The 25,821-nt window shown below is 52.1% G+C and overlaps 7 protein-coding genes across 7 annotated transcripts; 2 read left to right on the top strand and 5 right to left on the bottom strand.

The window, feature by feature from the left end:
• Positions 1-1,336: 1,336 nt before the first annotated feature.
• AYL99_11858 (ATP-dependent Clp endopeptidase, proteolytic subunit ClpP) lies at positions 1,337-1,786 on the top strand (the record flags this gene model as incomplete). The annotated part of the gene is made up of 1 exon (XM_018843362.1): positions 1,337-1,786. One exon carries the CDS (start codon positions 1,337-1,339, stop codon positions 1,784-1,786), a length of 450 nt encoding a protein of 149 aa, XP_018687345.1.
• A 1,384-nt stretch (positions 1,787-3,170) lies between these two features.
• Positions 3,171-4,409, bottom strand: AYL99_11857 (hypothetical protein; the record flags this gene model as incomplete). The annotated part of the gene is made up of 3 exons (XM_018843361.1): positions 3,171-3,256; positions 3,933-4,238; positions 4,304-4,409. 3 exons carry the CDS (start codon positions 4,407-4,409, stop codon positions 3,171-3,173), a joined length of 498 nt encoding a protein of 165 aa, XP_018687344.1.
• Positions 4,410-6,355: 1,946 nt separating this feature from the next.
• On the bottom strand, positions 6,356-6,928 carry AYL99_11856 (hypothetical protein; the record flags this gene model as incomplete). Its single annotated transcript, XM_018843360.1, has 3 exons — positions 6,356-6,512; positions 6,580-6,651; positions 6,708-6,928. 3 exons carry the CDS (start codon positions 6,926-6,928, stop codon positions 6,356-6,358), a joined length of 450 nt encoding a protein of 149 aa, XP_018687343.1.
• Positions 6,929-7,408: 480 nt separating this feature from the next.
• AYL99_11855 (hypothetical protein) lies at positions 7,409-10,249 on the bottom strand (the record flags this gene model as incomplete). The annotated part of the gene is made up of 4 exons (XM_018843359.1): positions 7,409-7,615; positions 7,687-7,754; positions 9,341-9,927; positions 9,984-10,249. The coding sequence occupies 4 exons, from the start codon at positions 10,247-10,249 to the stop codon at positions 7,409-7,411; spliced, it is 1,128 nt and encodes a 375-aa protein (XP_018687342.1).
• An 824-nt stretch (positions 10,250-11,073) lies between these two features.
• AYL99_11854 (hypothetical protein) lies at positions 11,074-12,268 on the bottom strand (the record flags this gene model as incomplete). Its single annotated transcript, XM_018843358.1, has 2 exons — positions 11,074-11,992; positions 12,054-12,268. 2 exons carry the CDS (start codon positions 12,266-12,268, stop codon positions 11,074-11,076), a joined length of 1,134 nt encoding a protein of 377 aa, XP_018687341.1.
• A 542-nt stretch (positions 12,269-12,810) lies between these two features.
• On the bottom strand, positions 12,811-16,109 carry AYL99_11853 (hypothetical protein; the record flags this gene model as incomplete). Its single annotated transcript, XM_018843357.1, has 3 exons — positions 12,811-13,104; positions 13,807-14,007; positions 15,702-16,109. 3 exons carry the CDS (start codon positions 16,107-16,109, stop codon positions 12,811-12,813), a joined length of 903 nt encoding a protein of 300 aa, XP_018687340.1.
• A 7,175-nt stretch (positions 16,110-23,284) lies between these two features.
• On the top strand, positions 23,285-23,632 carry AYL99_11852 (hypothetical protein; the record flags this gene model as incomplete). The annotated part of the gene is made up of 1 exon (XM_018843356.1): positions 23,285-23,632. One exon carries the CDS (start codon positions 23,285-23,287, stop codon positions 23,630-23,632), a length of 348 nt encoding a protein of 115 aa, XP_018687339.1.
• Between the last annotated feature and the right edge of the window lie 2,189 nt (positions 23,633-25,821).

Below are 25,821 nucleotides of genomic sequence, written 5' to 3'. Positions count from 1 at the left end.
CCTCATCGACTCCCCTAGCACACGATTTGACCACCTCGTCCTTGACTCCAACCCCAGCTGATCACGACCAGGAGACTCAGATAGACAGAATACACTCAACGAACAACCCCTGCCATCGTGGCAATCTCCCTTTCCTAGTTGTCGGCTGGCGTCGAGACTCATTTACTTGTGTCACGCAACACGGAGCAATGACTGAATCTGTCACCATTCACCGCCTCGTTCGTCGTCGTTGTCCGGTCTAGAATTGGGATAGGCTCTAGGGTCCTCTCTCCCTGCCAGGCTTGGAATATCCCGGTCCAGGACGCTAGGGCTGCGCAAGATTGTCCAAAATGAAGGACCCTCTCGGCTATACCGTGGTTTCGGCGCTCCCATCATGATGGAAGCACCCAAGCGAGCCACCCAATTCGCGGCGAACCGTCACTCTGTTCTTGGATCTTGGCGACAAGGCTCGCTCGCCTAGATATGCCCTCGAGGTACCAATGGACAGGAACGCCTATGTCATGGTTTCGATCGTCGGCGACAACATGTGCGCACGTGCTACTCGACTGTCTAAGTTGCGGGCATCTACCTGGTTGCAGCGCCGATCTCAGGCGTTACGCGGACATGGGTTTTCTGTCCTCAATCACTTCATTTTATCAGTTTGTTTTGGGACTCGGGAAGGTGCACCCACTGCGTGACTTCATTATTGATGGCAGGTATATCAGAAAGCAAGCCGCCGACACCAAACAGGAGGGTCACACGTTCTAGAAACCACAAGATTCTTGGAGGGGGGACCAGGATCCCAGAAAATGGTAGGGCATACTGGACATGATAGCAAACGCGCAGGACGGGCCGACTCAAGACCGACACGGGAAAGCTTCTGAAATGGATGTAAAGATATCATCAAACAGTACGAAGAGAGGTCCATTAGATACTGCATGTGCTTCCAAACGACAGTCATAGTCGAGGTGGAGCAAGCGAAGCCGTCTGCGCAATCCGCGATGGATTGATATCATCTTCAGATCTCCGAGTTCTGCACATGTATGCGTTCCTGTTCAAGGCGATATTATCACGTCGCTGGCTGGTAGGGAGGATACTTATTTGGAGTGGATCGACTTACATTAGTTGCGGGTTGCAAGGTTCAGCATCGTTGAACGTCAGGTCCTGACCAACATCGAGCCAAACCACTGCTATCAGTATAAGTCAGCATCTGTCACATGTGGATGTTATTCTTCAAGAGAGACACTCACCAAGCCATTTGGCTGCAACCGACGTTAGACACACCGAAATATCCTGCTCAAGACTGAAGTGATTGTGGTCATGAATAGCAAACTCCCGTACAATCGAATCCGACCGCATGGCGGTGACGGTGACGGCATCGCTGCTGTACCTCGAGGCGGAGTCGGACCGACCCATCTCCATGTACATCAACTCGCCTGGCGGGAGCATGACGGCAGGGCTGTCGATCTACGACTGTATAAACTACATCGTGCCGGAGGTGTCGGCGTCGATAGGTAGCCTACTGCTGGCGGGCGGGGCAGCCGGCAAGCGCTACTACCTGCCACACTCGAGCATCATACTGCACCAGCCCAGCGGGGGCCACTACGGCACCGCCGCCGACATCGCCATTCCCGCCAAGGAGATCCTACGTATCCGATCCCAGCTGAACCGCATCTACGAGCGCCACCTAACGGGCAGCAAGAAGATGACCGTCGACGAGATCGAGAAGATAATGGAGCGCGACTCCTTCCTCAGCGCCGAGAAGGCTCGAGAACTGGGGTGTCGTCGACGAGATCCTAGCCAGTAGCAAGAAGAAGCCGGAGGCGACGGCGGCGGAAGAGACGTGAGAGGTCTTCCGAGGCATTGGTAGTGAGGCAGGGTATACCAACACCTAGGTCCTCGTATGTACCTCGTACAGACTCAGACATCAAACCGCTACCACCGGGTAGTTGAGATTGGAACGCCGCCTTTCTGAGCATCGTTCGGTTCCAACTTCGCCCAATTCCTCCAATTCCGGGGCGAGAACCGACGGGTTAGCAAGTTATTCGGCCGTTGCCTCGCCCGTGGGGACATGATTGCAGCGAACGTGCAGGTCGTTGTGATCCTGTGTCTCGAGCTCCCCTGAGTGAATATCCACACACAAGCACAAAGCCATGGGCCTCGTCAAAAGACCCCGCAGAACTGAAGAAAGCCTTCATCTCTCGACTGGGCGAGGAGCAATAGGGCGAATCCTGGGAGAGTATTGTAAAGCCTTAGCCCTGGAGCTCTTCCAAGCCAGCGTCGATCTCGAATTGCGGTGCTAAAGAAGAAGAAATACTCGGTCTCCCAAGATCCAGCAGCTTGATGTCCATCGCCGTTGACGCTGCTTCAACCCCATCTCTACGTCACCGGGGCATTCGAAAGCATATAAAAAAAAGGTTTCTCGACCTCACGTGGGGCAGAAGAGAAAATTTGTGAAATCCTTTGCGAGTGGTTATCCTGGCCCTATTGCACCTCCGACGGAGGCAGCTATCTCGGAAAGCAGGTCGCCTTAGGCATCTCTCTCTCTTCGTTCAGCAAACGTCGATCGGCAGCTGAAAAGCTGTGCTCTGTAATTACTCGGCCCCTTTCAACGGCTGGGACGGAATCAATTATTCGATCATTAGCAGTCATCACCCTCTTCAGACCAAACGCCTGCCAAAACCCGGAGGCGGTCTAGTCCTCGTGTATTACCTTTGTTTATCAGCTGTGCCCTATCCACTACACACCCTCGTGACTATCTAGCTCGATCTTGATGGTGGCCTCCCCGCCCCATAATTTCCCTAGATATATCGTATCGGAGTTATTGTCCGGGTTGGTTAGGGCGAACGGCCCCCACGAAGTGCACCCAGGAAGAGATAAATAGAACCTCTGTTCTCGCACTATTCCAGAGTCCTTTAACAGTGCGAGAAGTCGATGTCTCAAGGACAGCTTTGTACAAACCAAGACACGTGTTCAACCCTCTGACTCTCCGTCTAACGATACCACCCCAAAGCTCTCTGACAGACTGAGTAGTCTATATATGTCCGACAAGAGCCGACCGGGGAAGATAGCTCGAGGCAAACCCCTCCCAACCCCCCTTCGCTTTATTTTTCTCTGTCGTGTCCTCTGCTGCTGTCTCAGCCCAGCCTGGTGACCAACTTGACCCTGTTGCCGCCGTCAAACGGCTTCAACTACTTCTTGGGCACGTCCTCAAACTTGGTGTCGACGACCTGCTCGCTCTCGGTGTCGGAGATCTTCAGCTTGCCCCCGAAGGTTCCTGAGCAGAAACAAATAGTAGTAGACTATGGAATCGGATTGACAAAGAGCCGTTGCTTGCGTCCTGGTTCTGTTCTTCGTGGTGGTCATTTGTCCTTAGCTCTCGGAGTCGTTCTGCAACATTGTCCACGTTCCTTGCGGGCCCTTCGTGGAGGCGAGGACGGCCGAAGCTTAGTTGACTCACAGGCCTCTCTGATCACCTCGGCATCCGGGCGAACCGCCAGCGACGTGTGTGACGGATGCAGCAGTTTGACAGAGCCATAGAGACCCGAGGGAGGGCTTTCTCACAAGCCGACGACCAAAATGCCGAAACGAAGTCGGTCGTGGTACTCTCCATCCTCGTGGCGGTGGGAAAAGATCGTCTTGTAGGCATGCCGTGCTTGCCACCGTCAACAGCCGGATACTCTGCGCCGTGAGCCTGCTGCGTGCAGGCCGGCTGAATTGACTGATACACCTCATCCATCTCCAAGTCTCCCGTAAAACTGCTGCGAGTTGCGCAGGAAGGCTGTGACCGCGATAATCATTGTCCCCACGGCGACCTTGAAGCCGAACCAGGATTCCTTGGAGCCGAAAAGCCTTGGAATCAGGCGGAAGTGATCAGTCACCTTCTCCCACCACGTCACCGGCGGAAGGTGCTCAGGATCTCGGTTGATCCCGAGAGCATCTCCCAGATAAACTTGTCGGGGGATCGCTTCGGTAGCTGTATGCCGTGTAATCCAGATTGCTATCTTCCCGGCTGATGATTGCCCTTGCCCACTTCTTCCACTGCTTTGCGGTCGGGGATAAAAGCCGTCTTTTCCTTATGGTGCCATCTTCGACCTTGGAATCGGCGAACCGGATCAGGTCAAGGATCCCCATTGCCGTTGTCACAACGCAGTACTCAAGATCAAGTAGAAGGGATAGTTGGGACGTATGTCGCTTATGCGAAGCGCGACTGGTCGACTGGCCCATGGCCTTAACGGTTTCGTTCGTGTGACACCACTCTTTCACACTCGTTCAGCCAAAAAGTTGTTGATTGTCTTTTCGAGGTACTTTGCAAAGCCTTTACCCTCTGGACACTCGGCTGCTCTCGCCTCAAGATCAGCTTTGGTCGAAAACGCTGGCTTCTTGGTGATTTGCAGCGTGAGGAATGCGTAGTCGAGTTCCTCGATCATTGCCTGCTTGCCACAATTGTTTAAAGGCCACATCGATCTGGCCAAATAACGCAATCCAGCGCTCTTTCTCCACGTCATTCAAAGCTCGATCCGAAACTTCGGAGTTGGAACCGTCCTTGCTGGTCTTGATTGACGTCCATCCTCCTTTGTTTTTCAACTCGGTCGGTCACCTGAATTACCGTCTCTGAACCTTTTGCACGGTTCCTCTCATGAAGGCGACAGCCTCGATGTGGTGTACGCTGGGTGCAATGCAGCAGAGGACCTCCACGCTATAAGCGAAGCTCGACTGGGGGATCAGGGGATCACAAGGGGGAGGCCTGTGTGAGAAGAAGAACGAGGAGATTGTTCGCCTGGGGCTACTCACTTCAGAAGTAGTCAAATCTTATGTCTGGGTACCTATACCACAAGTTAGACCGCGTCGGGATGGAGAGGGCTTCAACAACAGCATACCTTCCTTTGAGCGTCTCTTTCAGCCTGACACTTGAGTTCTTCCTTGCATTTGTCTGTAGCATTGCGTCCTTGCCGGCAAGTGCCGTCGGGAGTTGGCGCAAGATTTACCAACTCGACATCCTGCAAGACAGGCCATGGCGGAGACGGATGGGAGACTAAACAACACAGCGCAGGACGATTTACAGAGTCTTTCACCGCGCGAACGGTGGAGTCACGTGACTCTCCGGCGCCGCAAGCCGCACAACCTGATTGGTGGACGCGCTTCCAGGAATTTCAACCTGTCCAAATGCTTCATTTCAAGACATCGTGTGTCACTTCACAGGATCAGCAGCAGCAACAACGCACTTTAGACTGTCGGAGACACCACGGCCACGTTGCCCGGCCAAAGACGAGGGAGAAAGAAAGAAAGAAAGAAAGAAAAAGGAAGGGGCCGTGCACCGAGGGAGGAGGGATCGAATGCAGGAATGCAGGCAGGAATGCAAGACTGGTTTCCAGTTGCTCCCCCATCTCTAACATAGGCGAATGATCACAGTGCGATAGTCTCTCTCAAAAGTGTGAATGTTTCAGCACTGAGCCGTCCGTCCGTGAGGAGACTCCTCGTTTCTTCACCTCAGATGGTGGGTTTTGTCGATGCCTATGGTCTCCAAGGTCGCCCATGGTTGCCGCGAGCACTGGTGGGTCTCGTTTATTGGCAGGCTGTGTTCATTGCCGTTCGGGAATTCTGCTGATCTCGTCCTCTCACATCTCTGCCCTCCTTGGGAGCTTTAATGGTCGTATTACTTAACTCCTAGCCTAAGCCCTAGCGTCAAGGGCCACAGACTGTTCGGACTTATGAGAGCTTCGTGTCGGATTTCACCCCCGAACACGAGAAGCAATTGAGCATTTATTGAGACTGTGTCTGCCACCTTGATGAATAAATTGCTCTGGCGACTTTGCAACAGCACACCAAGATCGAGGTCATCGAGCATAAGGACCTTACCTCGTACCCGCCGGAGCTGCTGGAGATGGCCGTGGGATAGCAGTAGGGGCCATTTGAGGTCGGGCCCGGTGTAGACAGGGAATGGGAGGGACGAAATCTGGGCAGCAAGAGGCTGAGGATGTTGGCCAGGGGGCAGGGCTGGGGAAAATAGAGGACCATACAAAACGAAAGGCAATGGAAGGTTCGGGGCATATTGAGTCGATGGCTCAGACCGTATTCTTCTGTCTGACAATGCGATAGCAAAAGCGGGCACACGGCCGCAGCATTGGGCGACACAGCAGTTCCTCACACAGCCTTGTGCTGGAGGAGGCACCAATCTCCGTGAACTCGAGAGGGCGCTCGGTCGCCGTTTCTAGGCCGATCTGGCGAAACTGTCCAGTACAACACTGAAAGGCCTACATCGTCAAAATACGACACAGCGTTCTCGCGATGGACGATGCTGCAGGGAGTCCGATATCAAGGCCTGCGAGAGCTGGAAACAACTGTAGCACAGCCTCTCGTTCAGAAATACATGTTCTTATTTCTCGGCCTGTTTTGTCTCATTGTTCTCCTGGTCTGTTCTCGACCCAGGCTCGTTCTCTTTTTGTTTCCCCAGCCTCCCCTTGTCTCGTCCTCTGCCGCACGCTTCGTCCACCTTGACGGCCGACGAGCAGGTGAGCAGGCGGTCAATTTCCCTGCAGAGGGCGGTCAGTATAGGACGTCTGGACCGTCGTTCAAAGGGTAAGTTGAGGCATCTCTCACAACCGTGTCTTCTTCTGCTCGCCCTTGGTGTTCCTCAAGGTCACTCCGAGCTTGAGATCATGACCGCCCGTCCTTTGTGAATCGAGACCCCCCTGTCTCTGGGACAATTGGAGACGCTCGTAACAAACGATTCGAGGGCCACGAGCGACAGGGGACTGCGTAATGTCGAGAATAGTTCCCTGTGCAGCTCCCGTCTACCATTTCCTTGTGCTGGGCGCGCGACTTGCCCCAACGCGTCATTGCCAGCTATGTTCGAACAAGGGCTGCTGTGCCGGTCGAAGGCGATCTCGCTATACAGGACCGTGGGCACAGAGACGATGGCTCGCTGGCCCTTGAAGAAAGCCGTCATGCTGCACACGTAAAGCCGGAACTTCTGCCTTGAGGCTCGGATTGTCTTTAATACAGCCCCGTACCTCCAGCATCCTGAGTGGCTTTATCCATAATGACAAGAGCCCTTAGTCTCGAGCCGTCGAGTTGGATATTTTGTCTATCAGGTGGCTTCGGTTTCTTGTCGAGGCTGAAAAGCCGGGGAACTTCAGAAGGAGACCTCCGGAATGGCACTCTATGCTTCTCAGCTGCGCGGATGAAAGTGACGGGGTTGGAGGTGAAACTGAAGGCGTAGTTACATTTGCTCATCTCGGAGGTTCATGGAAGCCAGTCCTCAGGCCGGCTTCGCATCATTCACGCCTCCTGGAGAGATATGTCGTTCTCGTCGTCCATAGGTAGAGGTGTATTGCTTTCCTCTGGCGTCTCGCTCATGTCGAGAGGGTTTGCTCCTCTGGTTGATGATTCACCATTTGTGGGAGCACATTCCACGTCGAGGTTGAGGTCACGTCGTTCTCCAACCCGTGAACGCACCGATCTCCAACAATGTGTTGGTTGAATTGCCGCCTCTGCCGAACGGTTCGTCGGGGAAGATGTTGATGTCCGATGCCGAGTTGTGCCGGATCAGGTCCACGAGGTCGTCCGCCTCGAGGAGCGGTTTCTCAACGTCGGGTGTCGTCCAGGCCATAGCATACTTTTCGGTCAAGGGGCCCTTCGATAACCTATTCGCCCATCTCAACTTGCTCTGCGGCAAGGCCCGTAGGAGGGACAAGGGCAACGTACCACAAGCATCTGCTTCATGACCAGCAGTCCACCCGCCGCCGTTCCCACGAAATGTCGACCCGGCCCGTCTGTTGCGAGTACGCGGTCAACGTGCTCGTCTTATTCACAGGGAATACTTTGAGCATCCCGTGAAGAAAGTCATTCATTCTCTCCTTCGCACGTTCGTGGAAGGGTCTTCAAAGGGTCCAGCTCCACCTGGAACAATACCTGGACCTCGATTCAGGGCTCGGCCATCGTGTCGGGGGTCGATGCCAGCTTGGGCACCACTCACTCTTTGAACAACACTTCGATTCGGGCGATTTGTTGGTGTGCCCCGTGCGTCGAGGGTGGTAAGGCGATGTCATGGTTCCGCCGAGACCTGGTAAGCACGTGAACATTCAACCGCCCGCCTGCGGCCCTCTACCGCGTCGCAGGCTGGCACACTGAGATACACTCACTCCTCACGAGTTCGTATTCATATCACTTGCCCTGCGCGGTGTGTCGGTGCCGTGACAGGCGGGAGTCCGTGAGCGAGTGACTCCTGCATGCATACATTCGTCCGATCCTCCGACGTACCGTCTCACCCCGGGCGAGCTGAACGATATGCGGAACCTGTCGATGAACCATTGAAGGGAGGTGGCAGCGCCTAGGGGAGGGTAATGAACATGGAAAGGGAACATGAGGAAAGCGAGTGGATAAAATAGCCTAACTCAAGAGAATCGTCATCCGCTGTCCCACCCTCCTGAATTGCGAGATGATGATGCACAAGTCCACGAATCCTATCCTCTCCCGAACGAGCGAACTCCCATGGCTGCCAGCGGATGGCAAACAAGCAATCTCGTCCAGGTTGCTGCAGAAAACAGGACGACACAACACTGGGGTCGAAAAAGCGCCCAGCTCTTCTCCTTGTCTCCATCTCCGCCATCTCGGCCAAACAGATATCAACCCAGCCCAGCCGCAGCGCCTGCCTGCGCCATCTTGTCTCCCCTCTCGACTCGCCCCCGAGCAGAAGAAGCCCACGCAACACAACAACAACTTGGGCCGCACGACCCGAGGCAAAAAGAAAAAGAAAAAGAAAAAGAGATGCTTCGACGTGACACCACCAATAAACTTGTGAAAGACCCAAGAAGAAGAGGGAGAGGCAGCACCAAGCAAGCACCTCCAGGACTTGTTGACTGTGCACAGATGCATGACAGGCAGATTCTCGCTTGATGACAGGGTGGCTCTGCGGATTGCGTTGTCTGTCTGTCTGTCTGACCCGGTTTGTTGACTTGTCGGATCAATTCGAGCACCGGTGTGTGTGTGTATGTGATGTTACCATTTCATGGCAACTGCGATGAATGCCCGCCCACAGAGTGAACCGAACCCGACGGGGTCGGCTCGGTAGGCAATGGAGCGAAGTCCCTAGCACGAACTTCTTCCCATGCTTCGCGCGCTCTCTCTTCACCCAAACACCGAACCATCCGTTGGCAAGCATCAGTCCAACTCGAACGAACCCAGTCTTCCCTCCAGAATTTCTGAATCATCTCTGGCGTGACAGAAGCCTCCATCCCTCCCCAAGTCGTCAGGTCGCCATAAACACCTTGGGAGACTGTAAAGAATGGGAGGTTTCTCGACGGCATCTCGCCGAACGAGAAAGTCTCATGAAAGATCGACTCCGGAATACCACGCCTACCTCGCTCCCACACCTCCCATATTATCATCGACTCTCCGACAATCTTGGTCTGGCCAAACCAAATTACACCCGTGCTCTCGTCTCTTCGAAGTTTCTGAGTGACATCGATGAAACACCCTATATCTTCAAACTTTTCTTTCTTGTGGAGTTCATATTGTGGTGTTTCGATTATATCGATGAGGACAACGCGTTGAATATCGGTGTGGGCGATGAAATACAACCGAGCGATACTTTGGAGTTCGTCGAGCGGTTGGCACAGACCAATTTCGACAACCGTGTGAAATTTCGTATCCGACACATTCTGGTGCTGGTGCCATTGGATAAGTATGTCGGGTTGTTTTACCGATGGCTCGTAGTCGTTCTTGTTCATTCGAACAGCTGCACCCCACATGATCGACGTTTTATCCTCGAGAATACCTGCACCCGGCAGGATCGACATTTCATCCGCGAGAGTAGATGTCAACGTTGATTTCGTTTCGTACGCCAGCCGCATAAGCAATGCACAGATGGCGTGGTGTCGATGGGATTGAGGAGGCAGAATAGTCAGAAGTGAGCGCTGCTTATGGTAGAAGAATCGAAATAGTCTCCTGAGAAGAACAGCGCGTCGTCAGCAGGAGTCAATGAGGATCGTGGGGTACCGTACTTTTCTGCGCACAGGGCAAACTTCGAACCTTCTTCCTTCCACAGTTTGATCCACGACTCTGGATAAATGTCGCATCTCAGTTCTGGGTGATCTGGTGTCATGCGCCCCCTGCCTTTCGCGACGGCGTCCGCGAACATCAGCACATACTTGTATTGATCAAACCGGTCGGCTGGCGCAAGATGTGACTGATCTGGGTATGAACGAACATTCGCCTTTTGTTGTGGTAGTCCTGCCTCCGGCGAGGGGCTGCCTGGAGGTGAAGTCATCCTTTGGTTGATGCGAGTCGTTGCACAATGTCTTCACCGCGACGATGGGAAATGATGGAAAGAAGGGAAATGATGGAAGGAGGAAGAAGGAAGATGATGAAGGAAGATGATGAAGAAGGAAGATGAGAAGATGATGAAGAAGGATGATGAAGGAAGATGATGAAGAAGGAAGATGAGAAGATGATGAAGAAGGAAGATGAGAAGATGATGAAGAAGGAAGATGAGAAGATGATGAAGAAGGAAGATGAGAAGATGATGAAGAAGGAAGATGAGAAGATGAAGAAGAAAAAAGATGAGAAGATGATGAAGAAGGAAGATGATGAGAAGGAAGATGGTGGAAGAAAGGGAAATGACGGAATATAAGGACAAATTTTGTTTGTTGTTGTTGCAATTTGACCTGCGAGGAATGTGGTATGCGGTCAAGTATTTGTTGTTGCAATTTTATCTGCGAGGAATGTGGTATGCAGGTTAAGTATTTGACGCGTTGACGCGTTGACGCGCTGCACAGCGACGGTAGTGTAATAACACGTCAAGTGTATGCATAACCCAACAACCAGCAAGATGCCCCTTGTTCATGCCTGCACGCCAAACGCCACCAAGTCCGTGCGCAGAGGACCTTGCCTTGTTGACGGAGCGACTTTGCGGATGGCATTGCTATGCCTGTAAACAAACATCGCCACACAGATGCATGCCAGACTCTGGTTTGATGACAGGGCAGCTTTGTGGATTGCATTGTCTGTCTGTCTGACCGGTTGGTTGGCTTGTCGGATCAATTTGAGCACTGGCGTGTGTGTGGTGTTACCATTTCATGGCAACTGCGATGACTACCCGCCCGCAGAGTGAACCGAACCCGACGCGGTCGGCTCGGTAGGCAATGGTGCGAAGTCCCTAGCACGAGCTTCCCACCATATTTCGTTTGCTCTTTGTACACCCACAAATGGATGCATCCGTTCGCAAGCATCAGTCCAACTCGCACGAACCCACTCTTCCCTCCAGAATTTCTGAATCAGCTCTGGCGTAACAGAGGTATCCATCCCTCTCCAAGTCGTCCTGTCGCCATAAACATTTCGGGCGATTGTAAAGAAAGGGAGATCTTTTGACGGTATCTCGCCGAACGAGAAAGCCTCATGAAAGGTCGACTGCGGAACACCAGTCGCATCCCGTTCCCACGCCTCCCATATTATCATAGACTCCCCGACAGCCGTAAACCCCGCAAACGAAATTGCACCTGTGCTCTCGTCTCTTTGAAATTTCTGAGTGGGATCTTTGAAACACGGTAGATTTTCAATCTGTGATGCCTTCGTGTGGAGGTCAAATTTTGGTGTTTCGATTATATCGATGAGGACAACGCGTTGGATATGAGTGTCGCCGTTCAACCAGAACCGAGCGAGATCTTGGAGATCATCGAGCGATTGGCTCAGACCGATTTCGACAATTGTGTGAGCGTGGACACCGATTACACTCTTGTGCCATTGGATAAGGATGTCGGGTTGTTTTTCCGATTCCGCGTACACTCCCGTGCTCATTTGAGCACCTGAACTGCACATGATCGACATTTTATCCTCGAGAATACCTTCACCCCGCATGATCGACGTTTCATTCTCGAAAGTAGATGCTAACTTTGATTTCGCATCGTACGCCAGCCGCATAAGCAATGTACAGATAGCCTGGTGTCTATAGGATAGAGGAGGTAGAATGGTCAGAAGCGAGCGCGAGCTATCGTAGAAGTATCGAAACCATCTCCTGAAAAGATCAGCGCGCCGTCGGAAGAAGAGGAGTCAATGAGGACCATGGGGTACCGTACGCTTCTACGCAAGTGAGAAATATCCCTTCTTCTTCACTCCACAGTTTGACCCACGACTCTCGATGAATGTCGAATGTGAGGGGCAGGTGATCTGGTTTCAGGGTCATCCTGTTTGCCGCGACGTCTTGCGCGAACGTCAGCAGATGCCGAAATTGATCTTCCCCAGTGGGTGGTAATCCTGGCGGCGGCGAGGGCGTGTCTGGAGGTGAATCCATCCTTTGGTTGATGCGAGTTGTTGCACAATGTCTTCACCGCGCCGATGGGAAATGGTGAAAGACGGGAGATGATGGAAGACGGGAGATGATGGAAGACGGGAGATGATGGAATAAAAGGACAGATTTTGTTTGTTGTTGCATTTTTACCTGCGAGGAATGCGGTATGCGGTCAAGTATTTGATGTGTTGCACAACAACGGTAGTGCAATAACACCTCAAGTGCATAACCCAACCCAGCAAGATGCCCTTTGTTCATTCCTGCACGTAAACGCCACCAGGCCTTTCTACACTGCGTACGGATGTACAGTAGACCTTGCCCTGTTGACAGGGCGACCTTGCCAATGCCATTGCTATGCCTGTAAACAAACATCGCCACCACGCCTTTGTTGACTGCACACAGATGCATGGCAGACTCTGGTTTGATGATAGCGCCGATTTGTGGGTTGCATTGTCTGCCTGTCTACCCGGTTGGTTGGTTGGTTGGTTGGTCACATCATCTCCAGCGCCAGAGAGAGCGAGAGAGAGAGAGAGAGAGAGATGTATTCATTTCATGGCCACTGCTATGGCTACTATGGCTACCACGACGATGACTACCACGACAGCTGCCTGCATGCAGAGTGAACTAGACCCGACTCGAGAGCTCGATTTCTCGCCCTTCTCTTCCAGATATAGCAGAAAGCCAAGGGCAAGAGAGGAGATGGCAGTGACCGTCAAGAAATAGACCGGGGCTGAGGTGGGAGATTCATCGGTCGTGTCAGCACCATTGCTGTCCTTCTTGGCCGTGACCAACAAAGCTGATATGATCCCGGCCATGGGCGGCTGCACGCCGGCGATGCCCTGGCCGTCGTGAATCCCTTCATGTATTCACTTCTTTCCAAGCCCTGATGCGAACGAGAACAAGCCAACGGCGTCACAAATTTTTCGGTTTTTGCATGCCGGTCGTCCTCGCGCGCGGCTGTGTGTATATGTGTGTGTTGCCCATCCATCCCCATTCCATCCCCTTCCCTTGTATATTTGAATCCGGAGTGACGCCGTGATGTCCTGGTACATTCGGTGTTGCAGATCTGAAATGAGCGGCGGGATCAGGGCATAACACCGTCGGTCCACGTTTTCACTATCTCCCCTTTTTCCTTGGCTGTGGGCTAGTGCTTAACTCATTCACTTATCGTCCCGCAACAAACGTGCATGTAGAAGAGGATCCGGAATGGTTCGACGCCGGCATACTGCAATTCTCTGGTAGCAGATGCAGTGCCACCACTAACCCTGTGCGTTGGAGGCTTTGGGAAGAGGTCGCTGAATTGATTACCTTCCCCCTGTTTCTAGTCGGACCGGTTTTGTACGATATTGTGTGTGTCTGTGTGTGTGTGTGTGTGTGTATGAATGTGTGTGTGTATGTGTGTGTGTGAGTGAGTGAATGAATGTGTGTGGGTGTGAATGTGTGTGTGTGTGGGTGTGAATGTGTGTGGGTGAGTGTGAATGTGTGTGTGTGTGTGTGAATGTGTGTGTGCGTATGTTGATCTTATTCATGTTCGTGTTTACATTCATGTTCTGGAACAGCCGGGTAGAGAAGCTCGCCGTGAAGGTGCCACCAGGAGAAAGCCAAAGTCCACGCCTGCGGATGCGTGAACCAGCATTGATAGAAGCGAGATTCGTGACCATCGAGACCGAGACCTCGGCGGCCTGGAAACATTTCCGTGGAAGCGGTGCTGGAAAGAGGGTGTCGTTGGGAGAAACATATTCCTAGAGCACGATCCGTTCAGTCAGTAACAGGGAAGCGCAACCAGCGTGCCAGCTAGCAGCCGGGGGGGCAGCCACCCACCAGCCCAGAGCATCGCTATCCCCAGCACGACAAAGATGGCGTATTCGACCCATGAAAGGGCGACTCTGCCATGATATGATATCCTCATCCGGCCCACCGTGTATGCTCTCATCGTCTCTTTCTGCACCGCCTCTGACGGGCTGGTATTGCTGCCGTGAGCGAAACAGGCTCATGTTGGACAGCTGGGGGAGCTCGAATGATTCTGGTTGTTATTGTTCGAAGGCAGTCGTGAATATGGGAGGATGGGCACCGCCGTCAGAAGTTCAAGCCATCTAGGTCAGCGTCAAACTTCATTCCTTTGAAGTGTGAACTGCCTGGGGGAGTGAGAATACAGTACCAAGACGTTTGAGACCACCCAATTTGCTCCTCTCCTTGTGCAGCGTAGTGTCAGGCACTGCGACAAGTTAGCCCCAGTCAAGCAACAGCGTGATCAAACTCACGGGGTGCCAGTCTATCTTGGCCGGCCAAAGAATTTGAGCGTTGGTTGTGCCCTTCAGACGTGCCTCGAGGTGGTGGCGGCGTCGGTGGCGCGCGCAGTGAGCAGCTGGTCGGTCTCTTGGCTGTTTTTCGTAGGGTCACGTACACCTGGGCTTTTCAATTGGATATTCACACCTAGCCTACTGACGCCTACTAGCCTAACCTACCACCTAGAGCCTATCTCCACAGGCTCCATAGGCACCTAGAGTTCACCTCCGCAGGCACCTAGTGTCAGAGAGCTTGGGGTGGAATCGTTAGACGAGAGTCAGAGGGCTAAACACGTATCTTGATTTATATAAAACTGTCCTTGAGACATCGACTTCTCGCAGTATTGAAGGACTCTGGAACAGTGCGAGAACAGGGGTCCTATTTATCTCTTCCTGGGTGCATTTCGTCGGGGCCTCTCGCCTCAATCACCCCATGGGGTGTTGTCAACCGGGGGGTTGGTTGCCAGCCCGGGTGACACCTAGAGACCATCACTACTGCTGAAGCAATTCCTAACTTCCCTGCAACGTCACCCTGGATTTGCTTGATCAATTTCGGAAGTGTCAACGGTATCCTACGAGCTCTGGGACTACTAATTGACGGAGACATCGATGATAGAAAGGACCAGCTTAGAACTCATATTGGTCTATCTGCAAATCCTGCATGAGGAGAAAGATACACCGACGACATTCTCTCCCCCCGTGACGGTGTCAATAGAGAGCAAGGTACATAAGCTGACAACCAATGTGAGCTTTTGGGCCGTTCCTTAGTGCGACAACGTGCAGCGTGATGGGATGCAAAGACAGGTGAATGAGGGGGTATTCTCGAAGCTGTCACTATCGGGGAATAAGATGGACGGATTCTCAGTGAAAGGTACGCGTGGATGCGTAGTGAACCCTAGGTGTTGGCGGGATCGAGAAATTTTGAAAGCGGAGTGCAGCAGTTGTGCATTGTGAGATCGAGCCGCGGCATCAAGATAGCTAGAGTATTCACAGATTAGCTGGCTGACAAAGGTAGAAGAAAAGTAGGGAACTATCTAACATCACCGAGATAGAGATCTTGAGCCCCGTGATATCTTCTTATTTAGTACTCCTGATGCTGGTGTTGATGGCCTCGACTTCCCCTTTGATGCCCTTGACTTCCTCTTTGATACCTTGACTCCCCCTTTGATGACTTTGATGTCGGTTTTGATGTCGGTTTTGATGTCGGTCTTGATGTCGGCTTTGATGTCGGTGATGTCGGCTTTGATGTCTGCGATGTCGGTATTGATGTCTGCGATGTCGGTATTGATGGCTGCGATGTTCGTGTTGACTTTCCCGATTTCAGTCCGCATGGCTGCGATGTTGGTGTTGATATTGGTGCTGATTTCAGTCCGCATGTCTTGTATCTCTTGAGAGAGCTCCTCGATGGCTTGCATGACTCGGGGCCAATAGTTGACAGCGGGAAGATTCCTCAAGGGAAGATTCCTCAATTTGCTGAATTCTTCACCAGCAGTTTGGAGAGAGTCAGCAAGGCGTGAAAAGTCAGGCTGCTGTCCGATGCTTTCTTGAGGATTTGCCATAATATTAGAGTTGATGCAATAGCAACAAGAGGAAGGGAATAACTATCAAGTACGGAAGAACTGAGTAACTGCAAGAAATGTTCGTATGTTGGTGTCGCGAGTTGAAATGAATGTTTACATATACATAATGTGACGGCAGGGCACATGTGAGATGGAGAAGACTCCAAGGATGTGTATTCCTATGTAACGAGAGACTAAACTGAGGGAAAGAAGGAAGGAAGGAAGGAAGGAAAGGGTGCGGCGCCACAGTTTTATGTGGCGACTACCCTTGCCAAGGCCCTGGTATGCCAAGCCGCCCTTCCCATGTGACCAATCAGAGACACACGCTTGTCCCGTACCTCGTCCGGGACAACGTCGGCCTGTTACGGTTCGTCTTTGCTTGACGTGGTGTTGACCGGTATGGGACATGTCGTCGAGTCAGAACAGATCTGGCTAGATCTGGTCAGATCTGGTCTGTCTGTGCTCACGGCCGTGACACATAACTTCCACCAGAAGGAAACACAACTCACTGTCCGTCTCATCACTCTCCTTCTTATCACTCTCCTTCTTATCACTCTCCTTCTTATCACTCTCCTTCTCATCACTCTGCTTCTCGTCACTCTACTCGACGTCTTGTCTTGCTACTGAGATGCAGCCCGCCATGTGCAAAGAAACGACTACGCGATGGAAGAGGGCTTCAAATGTTCTGCATTCTCATTATTCATGACACATGATCATTCGTCTCACGGCGATGTCCCTCTCCAGCGCCTCGCTATACGTTTGGAACCAACATTCTCCCTCCTCTTCTACTCTTCCGCCCGGGCTTTGTAGGCCGCCAGGTCAGCTCTCGCCAGCCTCTCCATGACCACCGCTATAAAACCGTCGGCACCCTCTGGCAGCAACGCCGGCGTCAATGGATTGAGGCAGGCAGACACCTCAATCAACTTTACCCACAGCTGAATCTGTAAGTCCTTCGCTGGCCTGTTACTGCCTGGCAAGATGGCGGCCCTGCCAGCAGTCGTCTTTGGGAATGGAGGCTGATGATTGCAGAACCATGTTGCCTCGCAAGCCCAAACAAGGGCGTCTCATCTTGGGCCGAGCGTGCCTAACTTTGAAAACCGTCCCATAATCTTCCTTGCAAATGGTTAGGAGGCCAAGATGAACACCGGCTCTCAATTCAACAGGTACTCGAATATCATTGATACAGAAAGAGGCGCTTAGATTTCCACAACAAAGCCGTGATCCACGGAAGTGGTATCGATTGTGCGGGTAGCAGTACCTTTTCGATTTCTCTAGACGAGATCGACATCCTATCAAGATTGGGACAGGCTTGTGCGCATCTGACAATTGGGAGATGGTAGAGAATTCGATTTCAGGGTTGTGCGCCGTGGTTCTCATCGTGTTTGCACCTGATGAATGTTTGCGATGAACCCTGGAGTAAGTTTGTGAAAGCTACGACGATGTATTCAAGGGGCGCCAGCTGAAAGTTTCCATCTCTTCGTCTTTCCGATTTGGTTTGGTTTGACTCTGGAGGGTTGAAGCTAGATAGTTGACCTCTGTTTCGGGTAGGTTGTGGGTGGCTGTGATTCGGATCTGGAAAGGGGCTTGCTGGGAAAGTGGCTCCTCGCTGCTGAGGCCTTTCCAAGTCGTGTGGGGGGTGTCTTCGGAGGAAGTCTAGTATAGAGACGCCTGTGGTGGTAATGTTCTCAATATGGTCCTCCTGCTGGATACGTCGAGTCACTTCGCGAAGAAATTTTACTTGAAGGCCAGTGATGACTTGATCTGCGTTCTCGTTCCCCTGTTCAGGAGTCTCGAAGGTCCCGGGGCGACCCAACAACATAGCTTTCTCAGCAGAATTCATCTTGCTGATCGTCGTTAAACTGCGACGTCGGTCCTCGTTAAGTTTGTCGTCTTTCACCCCTTATGTGACGACCTTGAAGTGTGAATACCCCAGATCGAACCAGGCCGCCCTTTGATTGGCTGCTGCGGCAGGTGACAGTGTTTACAAAACGCCGCACCGACTGTTCTCTTCTTTCTTCCTTCATTCCTCAGCTTAGTCTTTCGTACAATAGGAATGTATAGCTTTGGAGCGCTCTCCATTCCACATGTGCCTTGACGTCACAGCTTGGTCATCTGGGCCAACCTCTGTAGAGTGCGTGCTAGGGATCTGAGGCGAAGGTAAATAAGAGAAGGGACATGTGGCGAAGTCTGAGGACCTCGTCGCGTGGTGTCACCGTAGGCCTTCTTGTCGAAACTGGGGATTTTCATGACCCGCCGACGCTGGATTGGGTGTCTTGGTACTCGGAGCAGACTTCGTTTTCAACCTCTTGAATATGGCTTCCACTATCGAAGCCCGCCCTGTTTGAGTCGGCACATTCCAGCTGCGCAAGTGTAGCTTGAGCACCAGAAGGCGGTGGTTCGTTGTCATTGCCAACCCAGTGTCGGTGGTATATAGAATTATATTGCCTCGCAAGCCCAGAATAGGACGTATCTTCTTGAGCCGAGCGTGCTTAACTTCGGAAACTGCCGGCCCTGGATTGGGCAGTCGTGACCACATGCTAGGGTCTGAGGGCAGGGCCCGCAGCAAGGTAATGAAGGGTTCGGCAGGCAACAAAGGATGTCCGACGATACTTCGTGCTCATGAGCGTCTTTGTATTCGGAGAATACTTTGCATCACTCAGTTCTTTCAGTCGAGTCTCCTTTCCACTTGTTTGCACACCTGAAGTTAAGCCAGTCTCCCCCGTTTCTGTTCAGCGCTGCATCGTTATTGCTTGGAATTGGAATATGTCTTCCACCATCGAAGCCGCCGTGGAGTGTGGCAAATAGCAGCGTCCAGGTCACCCAACAACGCGATCCAAACAGTTTGACTTTGGCGGCCACCAGTGCTGGCCCCTCCACGCTGAGTCAATGACAGTTATGACCACGCCGCAGAGAACGATAAAGTAGACGAGCAACTCGGTGCATTCGGTCGTTGTATACCAGGATGGAGTCGGAGGTTGGCAGTAGAGGAGCTGGGTGAGGGCGGAGGAGCTCGTGTCAAGGAGCCGCCTGTAAAGGCACCTGATTGGGGATCGGGAAACACTCCTGCCTATACTGCAATTGGCCTCAGAGGTGGTGGTGGCTCGTACAGCCACAGCTCTGCACCGGGTATCTTCACGGTTTGGAGAGCACCGGAGTTGATGGACGACAAGCAACAGTGGTAGATCGAGTATCGAGCCTTGCTTCACAGAGAATAGAGTGCCAGTTGCATTGAGACATTCTATCCTTCGTTTCCAAGAGCCTATGGCCACCTAATGCGATCATGTATTGTTGTTGTTGGTGGTGGTGGTATAGTCAATGCCGACCTGCGGGACAGGCTCCTGTGCCTTCTCGCAGGTGTATGCCAACTGCCTATCGAGTCCTCGTACAATGCTTTTGCGGGAGGTGCACCCTGCAGGGATAGGGAGAACGCCTTCATCTTTGCCTGAATGTCCGAGTTCAACCCGTTGGTACGCGAGGGTAACGGGCCTGATCTTCTGGCTGCGTTGACAGGACCAAGCGGGGCGGAGGAGAGGTTCATGGAAGGGGACTGCGGTGATGAAGCTGTCGAGGAAATCCATAAAGGACGAGTTGGACTCTGAAGGTGGTTGTTCAGGAGATTTTGAGGTTTTGAGAGAGGATGGCCGCTGGGGCAATGATTGAGTAACGGTGTTGTGAGGGTTTTGAAAGAGTTCGGCAACTAACTGCCAACGTAGTAATAGGGAGGATAAATGTGGGGAGAGTAAAGAAGAAGTTAGAGTCGTCTTCCTCGCTCCTTATATCGTACGCCCTTAGTAATGGGGTTTCCGATATTATCTCTCCCCTTTTGCCTCTTTGTCCCTCCCCTTGCGCATGTCGTTCCTCTTTTATATCTTGCTCCTTTACCTTCCCAGGTTCTTGGCGCTGGTTCTTCGGAACCGAACCTTCTGCTGGGTTCAACGCCTGACAGAAGAGGAGTTCATGGAAGGAGACATGCTGTTTCCAGGCGAACTCAGGGACAGGAGCATGGAAGGGGACTGCGGAGGAAGCTGTCGGTAAAGCCATAAAGGATGAATTGGACTCTGAAGGTGGTCCAGGAGATTTTGAGGTTTCGGGAGAGGATCGCTGCTGGCGTGATGATCCAGCAACGGTATGGTTGTGAGGCTTTGGAAAGGGTTCTGTAACCAACTAGCCAACTTAGTAACGAGGAGGATAGATGTGAGGACAGTAGGAAAGAGAGAAGAGTCGTCTTCCTCGCTCCTTATATCGTAGGCCCTTAGTAAGAGGGTTTTCTGTGTCGTCTCTCCCTTTGCGTATATCGTTTCTCTTTTATGTCTTGCTCCCTTCGTACGTTTCTCGGCGCTGGTTCTTCGAACCGAGCCTCTCCTGGGTTCAACGCATCACAGAGGAGTAGTCCATGGGAGGAGACATGCTATTTCTAGGAGAGCCCAGCGACGGTGGCCTGGAAGGGAACTGCGGTAATAAAGTTTTCGGTGAAGCCGTAAAGGACGAGTTGGACTCTGAAGGTAGTTGTTCAGGAGAGTTTGAGGTTTCGGGAGAGGACGGCTGCTGGGGTGATGAGTCGTCCAGGGTGACTAAGAAGTTGGTGGTTCCGTACTCGGGGGGAAGGGGATATCAAGGAGAGTCGAACGAGCTGACTGAACGGTTCGTAACGATGAAATATGATATGAGCTCTAAGACGTTTAGGTCTAAGATCCTGGACGCGGTCTTGTCGAGTGAATAAACAAAGAATTTTCCTGCGGCGGCACGACCAATCAGACCGCGTGTCCGATGCTGACTAATGGGAGCGTTGTGGCGTTGTGGCGTCATACGGACTTGTGGCTGCACAACGTTGTCACCAGGTGCTGAACCGTGACAGCCAGTGTAAAGATGCTGTTGGTCTTGGACGGTGCAATGGGATCTTGCATACGTCGGCGATGGGTCGTCAAAGCGGCTTGCTCATCCTTTTGTTCGGCCTCTTTTCTCCTGGATAGCTCGGCTGCGGCTTTTTGGATTTTAGCATGTTGATGGCAAGCGTCTGCATGCTTCATGAGATGGTTGATTGATTGATGTTGCTAAGCTAGATGGGTGGTGAATGCCACGATTCGTGATGAATCTAAGATGTTGGGTGCCAAGCCTTCTGTAGTGCCTTTGGTGATAGTTGATCTGGCGCCAGCGTTGCTCGATTGCCAGCAGAGAATTGTGCGTTGGGAGAGAGAGGCTTCTTCTAGGAAACCGGCCCTCTTCGGGTTATCCGGCCACCTTTGGTCGTCAATCAGAGGAGGGTTCCATCATCATTGTGACGGCAGGGCACATATGTGATGGAGAAAGCTCCAAGAATGTGTATTTCTATATAACAAGAGACTAAGATGAAGAGAGAGAGCAGGAAGAAAGAAAGAAAGAAAGAAAGAAAGAAAGCGCTGGCGCCAGTTTTGTGTGGCGAACGCCTCTGCCAAGCCCCCACCTGCCACAGTAGTTAATCACAGCCGCCTAGTTCTGTGGCAGCGGCAACTTGTATCCCAGCACTGTCTCCCTACGGTCAGGTATTGATAGATCTGGATGGATCTATCCTTCGCTTTCACGGCCGTGACAACCATCCATTTGTCATCTGAGAAACCGGTTTCAATAAGGCGCATCGATAAATGCGGCTTTTCTCGAGGTTGGCTCCTCTGAAGCTAGACTGCTGATCTAGACCCTCCAGAAGGAGTCATCCACATTGACTTCTGTGATTCTGGCCAGCTCGCCTGGATTACATTCAGCTATGTGTCAAGGTTCCTCCAGTGTGACTGAGAACTCTGCCCTCTAGACGCAGTCATGTTGATAGGAGGGAAGAATCCTGTTGGGTAGGTAGGTGTGGAGGCTTTATTGCCGTGCTCGTTGGCAAATGCGGAGGACAGGAAGTCAGCCCGCGAGGGAGCAGTTGGTCGAGCCAGATCCTCATACGCTCCTCCCCGAGCTAAGATACGCATGGGTCGCGTCGAGACTGCTCGGTGAGCAAGCAGCGCTTCGTCATCTTCTTCTTCATCCTCTCGGGACCTGCCAAATCGTTGTCATGAACTGGGTTTTTGTCTGACAGGCATATAAGCGAAGAGATCCAAGTTTCTGTCATGAAATGACGGGACCCTTTGTCTTTTTGGGTGATCCCCAAGGGACTGTGGACGTCTTCCTGGCAATCCGACGTCTTCAAATCCCACAAATCAGGTAAAGCTAACTTGTCGAAAGATGGGTATCAAACAGCTCTCTGTCAAGGATGCCTTATTGAAGATAGGCAGTACTCAGCGATGGATAGATTCCGCGGTAATAAGTATCCTTTACGTACAGTAATAACAAGACTCAAAACTTGAGAGAAGGATGCTTCTTGGGTGTGGGAAGGATGCTTTTCTCGTGTGGGCTGGGGAAGCCAAAACGGCTTGGGGGAATCCGAGGAGTCCTTTTACTCCGTCCTCTCCCCTGAGCTGCGGTGGCATAGGAGGATGCGGCTCCCCTACGAATCACGTGCTCTTCTGCTCTGTTTGTGACACTCTCAAACACCGTACAACTCGATATTGACCGAATTGTCGCCAACACCGAATGCTTGTGCCCATGCACGAGCACTAGTTTGTTACCGACAGAATCACCAGACCCCAGCCATCACTCGATCGTTCAGGCATCCACGCTGCAACAAGTGGATGTACAACACCGGAGATACCGCATGATGCACGTTCTTCTCATCTGTTCCGGGAAGATTTTGGATGTCTTTCAGCCGTTGATTCGACGACTTGAGCTGGAGCCGTCTCTATATCGGCCATGTTCAAGATGCAGCTTCGAAACGGACGCAGCACTTGTGAAACGGAAAGATTTCCTGGGATGGCGGAAGCGTCTTATAGACGTGTGATTCTGTTCTTCGGAAGCCATCGTTATCGGCATGGCACAAACTGGTGATAGCTTTTCGAGGCAAGTGGTTGGTGGAAAAGAGCGTCCGATGGCAAAAATCATGTACCAACTCCAAGTATCTTAATGCAAATGCAAAGGTGTTGTCCGTTGGCCGGCAGGTGGTATATTGTCAGGAAGAGGTCCACAGCCCCTTGGGGATCGCCCAAAAAGACTAAGAATCCTGTCATTTCATGACAGATCTTGGACCTCTTAGCTTATATGCTTGTCATTCATGACATATATCGTGTGGAGTTCCTCGCTCTGAAATTCTGTCATCCCACCTGAAGATGGTGGGCGAGGTCGATCAGAAGGAAGCCCTGGCCTGCGGTCAGTTCCGCCCTCTGATCCGACGTGAGATCGAAGCATATGGTGCCAACTTTGGTGTCGATGCTGAGTTGATCTCCCATTCTCGCATACGTGGTCTGTCTGGTTCCCAGCGTTTCAAGGTCCTTCTTGCGGCTTGCACGTGGCAACACCCTCACTTGATCGTTCTGGACGAGCCCACCAACTACCTTGACCGTGATTCCCTCGATGCCCTCGCAAAGGCTCTGAAAGGGTTCGAGGGTGATGTTGTCATCATTTTCACAATGCCGAATTCACCGAGTGACTGCGACCAAGCCGAGGTGCTGCAGTGACCTGGATTCGCTGTGGTTGAGGCTGCTGGCCGCTCCGTGCAAAGCTATATCATTCGGGGAACGGTTGAGGATGCCAGTGGTTCCACTCTTGATGTGCTTTGCCATCGAAGGCTTGTTGATAGAGTTGGGTCAGTGTACTCGTACAGTCACCTCAGAGCAACGAGCAGTCTGGAGTGATTCACCTTTATCTCGTTCTCCTGATCGTAGTGTTTAGAGAGATATAAAGGGGACACAATGCTTAACGGGGCGCCTAGATTCGACCCAGAACCAGAGGACAAATGGCGGCACGGTAGGGCAAAGAGTCGACGACGATGCAAAAGGCAAAGTAACACACCATGCTCGTGGACATGGTCCTTGGAGTCCCATCCTGGTTCGACGCCGCAGATGAGGCCATTCCGTGAGCCAAAGTGAACAGGGCTTTCAGACATGGCCCAGCTTATTCGAGAAAGCGGTTTTTGGGGTCCGACAGGGTCAAATTCTGTCTAACAGCCCTTGGATGACTCGCTCGATGAACGAAGCCACAATGGGAAAAGGTTCCGGGCTGTTCAGCTCTGCGAGCATGCTGTTCAACCTGCTTTTTGTAGAGTTCTCCTCCTAGCAACGTGCTCGAGTCGGCATCACGGAGCCGAGCAATGCGAGACCTCTCAAGTCTATCTTTTTGGGCTTCTCTGCTCGGTCGGCAATGAGGATCTTGCGGGCTTCTTGGAAGCCCTGATCGGGCAATTCATTGAAGGGATAGCCAAGTGAGCTTCTGTCTCTCTGTATATACCCAACGGTAACACGCATCTATCGACATCTGTCCATCTCGCGGAACCCCAATAGGCAGTCCAGAACTGCTTTATCATCTGCGGTATAATAGAAATGTCCATTTCTCTCCAAATTCTGGTGCCGCCATAGACACCTCCTTTAGGGATTGTAAAGAGAGGATGGGTTTCTTGATGGGGTGTCTCCGAACGTGAACGTCTCCTGAAAAGTCGACTGCGGAACACCAGCAACATCCCGCTCCCAACCCTCCAATATTCCTCGTCTCTCCGAAACTCCCGAGAGATATCGATAGATCTCGGACTTCGAACTTCTTGTGTTTCGGTTATGTCGACAAGGATAACGCGGTGTGTATTTTTATCGCCGTCGATATAGAACGGAGCGAGACGTCGGAGATCTTCCAGAGATTGTGTCTTGCCCACTTCAACAATCGTATGAAGCCTTGGGCCGTTCCTGCTCTTCCATCCAATACAGAAGTCGGGTTGTATTCTCAGGCAACTGATCACCCGTGAATATGAGAATATGAGAGTACATTGCCCCCCCGGATCCATATGTTGAACTGAGAGTAGACATCTTTCGAATGGGACGCTCTGAAGGAAATCAACGATGGCATTGTGTCTGGCGTAAGGAGGGGGACATAATGGTGACGAGTGAGCGGGAGCTGTCGAAGAAGGCTCGAAATGATGTCCTTGAATGTAGATCAGCACGCCGTCAGAAGAGTTAACGAGGATGATAGGGTATCGTACCGCTCTGTGCACAAGTCAACGTTGGAGTTCTGTTGCCGTTTCAACCACGGCTCTCGAGAAATGGTGAGTTCGAGGGGTTTGTCATCTGGTGTGCGACACAATTTGTATGTTACGACGTCTTCAGCGCATTGCACAATCTCTTCTGAAGGCATGGTGGATGAGAGAGAGTCGATGGAAGAAGGTGAAAGATTGTGTTTGGTTATTCAAAACAGTGCCTGCGGAGGCGTTTTCCAGGTGCGGAGGAAATTGTTTTCGGTCGAGTATTTGCATCTGCATGTACAACAACGGTATATCAAGAACACCTTAGTGCAGATCGATCAGAGGCCCTTGTTGACCACCGCAAACAAAAACCACCAGCATTTTGTTAATTGCATACGGATGCACAGCAGACCCTCCCTTCATGGTAGGGGGACTTTGTAGATGGCACTGCGATGCCTGTAAGCGAACATCAACAGCACTTTGTTGGCTGCTCACAGATGCATGGCAGAGTCTGGCTTGATGACAGGGCCGCTTTGTGGATCGCACCGTCCGTCTGTCTGTCTGCCCGGTTGGTTTGCTGGTCGGTCTGGCTGGCCTACTGGTAGCATCAATTCGCGTGCCTGTGTGTGTGAGAAGAGAGAGAGATGTTTTCTTCTCCTACCAACGACTACTATGGCGACTATGGCGACTATGGCGACTATG

Source organism: Fonsecaea erecta (genome assembly GCF_001651985.1).
Source record: "Fonsecaea erecta strain CBS 125763 chromosome Unknown Scaff17, whole genome shotgun sequence".
Taxonomy (NCBI): Eukaryota; Fungi; Ascomycota; class Eurotiomycetes; order Chaetothyriales; family Herpotrichiellaceae; genus Fonsecaea; species Fonsecaea erecta.
Note: the sequence above shows the minus strand (reverse complement) of the source record. Positions and strands in the feature narration are given on the sequence as shown.